This window comes from Penaeus vannamei, chromosome 39 (assembly GCF_042767895.1).
Source record: "Penaeus vannamei isolate JL-2024 chromosome 39, ASM4276789v1, whole genome shotgun sequence".
In the NCBI taxonomy this organism is placed as follows: domain Eukaryota; kingdom Metazoa; phylum Arthropoda; class Malacostraca; order Decapoda; family Penaeidae; genus Penaeus; species Penaeus vannamei.
Genome location: NC_091587.1, coordinates 13999113 through 14004112, shown reverse-complemented (window position 1 = coordinate 14004112; position 5000 = coordinate 13999113). Strand labels below are relative to the sequence as shown.

At 33.6% G+C, this 5000-nt stretch overlaps 2 protein-coding genes across 2 annotated transcripts in view; one reads left to right on the top strand and one right to left on the bottom strand.

The window, feature by feature from the left end:
- Positions 1–2551, top strand: part of LOC113799951 (uncharacterized) — a 12717-nt gene extending 10166 nt beyond the window's left edge. Inside the window, exons 4-5 of the mRNA XM_070116607.1 lie at positions 951–1048; positions 1360–2551. Coding sequence (XP_069972708.1) covers positions 951–1048; positions 1360–1564 — 303 coding nt within the window. The 3' untranslated portion in view covers positions 1565–2551. The remainder of the gene's footprint in view (positions 1–950; positions 1049–1359) is intronic.
- Positions 2552–4141: 1590 nt separating this feature from the next.
- Positions 4142–5000, bottom strand: part of LOC113799952 (probable serine/threonine-protein kinase kinX) — a 2699-nt gene continuing 1840 nt past the window's right edge. The window contains exons 4-6 of the mRNA XM_070116843.1: positions 4870–4958; positions 4712–4756; positions 4142–4498 (exon numbers count right to left, since the gene is read on the bottom strand). Of these exons, the coding sequence (XP_069972944.1) occupies positions 4142–4498; positions 4712–4756; positions 4870–4958 (491 nt within the window). The remainder of the gene's footprint in view (positions 4499–4711; positions 4757–4869; positions 4959–5000) is intronic.

Below are 5000 nucleotides of genomic sequence, written 5' to 3'. Positions count from 1 at the left end.
GATAATATTCCACACGCGAAGGTCTATGAATGTGTGAGTGACTTATTGGCAATCGTACACAAATCAGGGCAAACATGTTGCTACAGGATTCCATGAATCATGTGAACGAGTTTCTGAACGGAATTAGAAGTCAAATTCAATATTCCAGTCGCGCTTCTGAAGTGAATCGGTGAGGAGTCGTTATTAGTGAAGATATAAAGAACAACAACAACAACAAAAACTTGTGCATTTGAAATTATCAAACTATACCTCATGTCCCGATGCGCTAAATCGGCTAAAAATCCACTCCATAGAAAATGGGAGAGAGTTTTTAGCAAAAGAGGTCGCCAGAAACAGCGAAACATCCGCTACACATCGTGCCCACCTTCTGGACCTGCGTCAGTCTAGGAAACGCCTCCGCGAGGTTGATGCAGAGAACCAAAATATATTCAACCAGATATGTCATTTGTACCTTTTACATAAATGCCAATATTTCTAAGTAATAGCTTTACAGTGTTGATGTTGATAATGATAACAATAATGATAATGAAATTAATAATGATAATGGTAAAGATAATGAAAATATTAATGATAAGAAATAATAATAATGAAAATATTAATGATGATAATGACAATGTTACTATCATTAGATGATAAGAATAATATCGTCATTATAATAATGATAATTATTATTGTTATTGTTACTGTTATTATTATTATTATTATTGTTATTATTATTATTATTATTATCACACAAACATATAATTATCATATCATTATCCTCCTGCTCAGTTAAGATATTAATTCTCATCCATACTTTTTTTACATGTACCCGTGTACATGTGTGCGTATTTATGTGTATGTATGTGTGTATCTACCTATGAATGAATGTACGTATACATGTATATATGTATGGATATATGTGTATATAATGATATTGTTCTTCAATTCATTTTTAATTTTCTTTACAGCTTCCTACTATGTCCTGCCAAGAGCGACTCCTTTGCGAATTGGCTGCTGATCCAGACAGTTTTTCGCCCATCGGGGAGATCTTCATGAAGGAGCTGAGGTGAAGTGTTCGTGGCTGTTGGTCATTGTCATAATCATGATAATCTTCGTATCATCATTATTATTATCATTATTATTATCATCGGTATCATTATCATCATTTTTATCATCATCATATCATCATTATCATTATTGGTATGATTATTGTGTGTGTGTGTGTGTGTGTGTGTGTGTGTGTGTGTGTGTGTGTGTGTGTGTGTGTGTGTGTGTGTGTGTGTGTGTGTGTGTGTGTGTGTGTGCGTGCCATTATCATATAGTGCCATATGCAATTTCCTCATTATCAACACATATCTCTTCCCCTCCTTTCCACAGGCTCAACCATGGCCCCGTGAAAACCACATCAGACTCCCTCATGTGGCGTTATATTTCCTCAGCAAGAGAAGGGTTTGGGTCAGTCAGTGGACAGTGTGCAGTCTCCTTCCCCATTTGCCCATACGCTCCAGACAGGATTCTTAACATGCCAGTTTTGAAGGTTTGGCAGTATATTTCCGAAAGGTTGAATCTTCAGCTGGTATGAGTTGGTATTTTAAATGGGTTTTGACTTTATGAAGTGATGTTGGATGTCTTTAGAAATTATTTTTGAGTTATAGAGTAATTTATTGAATGGTTAAGAATTGTGTTGAGTATGTAGAGTAACAATAGATTTTTTTTTCATTTTTCATTGTCTGTTACACTGTATGTATACTTTTATTTATTTTTTGTTTGGTTTTCTTCCCTTTGGAATTTTTAACAAGCCTGTTGAGTATTTTTCTAATATGTCAAATCGTCAGTGGATTTGGATATCTTTAGTACTGGATTTAAAGAATCATGAATTTACATTTTGTAATGATTTAATGGTTGTTGCTAAAATATCAGTTTTTATCAATATTATTACTATTGTTACTATTAACTATTATCATTATTATAATAATGATAAATTATTATCATAATTAATATTAGTGACAATGTTATTATCATTATTATTGTTGTTATTATCATTATCATTGTTGTTATTATTATTATTATCATATTAATTTCTTCCAATGTTAACATTTGTTTACTGAAGGTCTGGCAGTATATTTTCGGATAAATTGTAGCTTTAGTTTATTTGGGCATTATTAAATATTTATGTATACATATATATATGTATACTAAGTTATAAATGACTAGATATTATCTTGTTTTTTCACTAATGCACACAAGTCAAACACAACAAAAACCTGTCTTATTCTGGGCATTCACTTTTCAAATTAGGCTTCAAATAATTACATCTTCCTTTGAAAGAAGGAAGATCATATTTATAACCAGTTTCTGGAGACTGGCTTTCATACATTTTTTGAAGATGTTCTATGGCAAGCTGGTTTTGTAAATAATATATGATATATGGTATAATTCCATTTGAATATTACATATGCACAATAAATATAAAACAGTCCAGTTTTTCTTTCATTCTTACCTGTCTTTGACTTCAACTTTTTGTCCCAATAAGTCTGAAGAAAGTTGATGAAAAAAATAATAAAATAAACCACTCATACTTTCACTCAAAATTCTTATAATAATAAAAATACATCTCTCTTCTAATTAGATGTTTGTCAAGGTATATCATTCCATCTACATTTAATGAACAAGAAATATCCAAATAAAGACTAAATATGATAAACTGCCAACAATGTTTTCATTTGTCAGATATAAATGCAGCTAATAGAAACACCACACAACTTAATTGTTATAATCATCACAAATTAACAACACACAGCTTACAAATCTTACAAGTTCTTCTGCAATGAAGCTAAAAATCACTTTTCTCTGTTTCAAGATATATTTCATATCAAAGGATACCTTTGGCCAAATAACAGAAAGGAATCCTAAGTTACTTGTTTAACAAACTAATTCATACTAAATCTGCTATAACATTACAGGTAAGTAGTGCTTCACCAAGAAGGGTTTAGTTTTTAAAATTTTCTTCTGATAAAAAGCTCACTGAAAGTGCATGTACTATAAAAGTGTCACTCTGACCCTGTGTATGTTTACTCTAACAATTATATCATTGAAAAAAACAAAACAAAAAAAACTTGCTCTTTGATTTTTCACTCGCAACATAAAGGGGAAAAATCATGTTATAGTTTTAGCTTACATGGCAGACGTAAGTAGTTGTACAAACCACATATATGTACTGTACATAAAGTCGGAATAGAAAAATCATATCACAACTATAGTGTTATCATTCTGTCAAAGTTTTATAAAGGGTACTCTGCTTTGTAGGTAAATGCCTCTGTATTTTCATATACTGTGCAGTGCATTTTACACTAATCTTGGACTGGCTTACACTACAGTGATCTAACTCAGCTCAGTGTGATTTACTTAGTTTGCATATTTAATTACTTGTATTATCACATACCATACCTGTATGTACTATGCATAAATGCTAAGGAGCTGTCAACTTAAAAAGTGTATTGTTATTACTTAAAATACTGATTCTTGAGATGCAACTACGGTAAGCAGCTCATCTTTTCAAATTACTTAACAAATGACTATAAGTGCAAGAATAAGTGTGTGCCCAAACAGTTCTTGAGAAAGTATGTCTCAATGATATGTCTTTTCTCATTTCTTTATAAAATCCTATTTTTGGTCATGATTTGTTTTAGGAAATAACATGATAATGTGCTAAACCCTCCCTGTGCTACTGTGTGAGCCACGCATAAATATATGTGTGCAAGTGTATGTAGCAAAGGAAGAAAGATTGAGAGAGAAACAGAAAGACAACGAGAGAAAGAGAGAGAGAAAGAGGGAAGAAGAGAGAGGGAAGAAGAGAGAGGGAAGAAGAGAGAGGGAAGAAGAGAGAGGGAAGGAGAGAGGGAAGGAGAGAGGGAAGGAGAGAGAGAAGGAGAGGGGGAAGGAGAGAGAGAGGGAGAGAGAGAGAGAGAGAGAGAGAGAGAGAGAGAGAGAGAGAGAGAGAGAGAGAGAGAGAGAGAGAGAGAGAGAGAGAGAGAGATAAATACACACTATCTAGACATGAAGTAAAAATAACAGTGTGGCTACTGGGTATTCATGTTTAACTTTAAACTTTATATCTTTTTTAAATCTTTAACATTACCTCTACAAAAAGTTACGAAATCTACTCGCTGTCAGCATTATCTGAGCTGACACTTTCTTTCAAGGTCGAACTGTCAATGTCAGTCTGGCCTTCCTCTGCTACAAGAGATTCACTTGGCATGCAAACAGTTGCTTGTGGATCTGTGGCCTTGGCAGAGGAATCGTCAACAGGGCAAGGCGTAGAATCTTTCCCCTGGTCTTCACAAACATTTGTCTTATTGGAACTCTTCTTTTCTTTGGGTTCCTTTGAACCGCTTCTTTCTTTTCCTTTCACTTTTTCCTCTTTCTGAGGCTCTGTGTCTTTCTTTGATGCATCTTCTTCATCTGTGTGAAGCTGGGCTGCTTGACTCGATACTTTTGTTGACTCAGCTGCCTTTACCTGCAAAACAGTGAAAATCCAGAAAATGTGTTAACTTGCTTGGAAAAATTTGCCTTTACTTAAATGATTTAAAAATCAATTCCTAATCAGCTTATATAATCATAACACACACACACTAACACACTCATCCACACCCAGGCACAGGAAAACACACACACACACACACACAAAAAAAAAAAACTTGTCTTACTTTATCAACGACAGGTTCTCCACCAGAAGTTTCTCACTGTGTTCTGAGTTTGTGAGCAGTATCTTCATCTGTAACACACAAGTTAGTATAAGAGTTAATAATAGTATTACATTTTTAGCCCTTAACCCTGGTGTGCATAAAAACTGTATTTGCATAATAAATTTAGTTGTGCAGAGATTACAGAGATTAAGTTCCTCCTCAAATTGGGACTATTAAGGTCATAATTGACAAGAGACACTCCCATATACTTATTTTGCCTGTTTCTGGAAACTATTATGTCCTTGCCATCAGGGGGTTACAGACTAATGATAT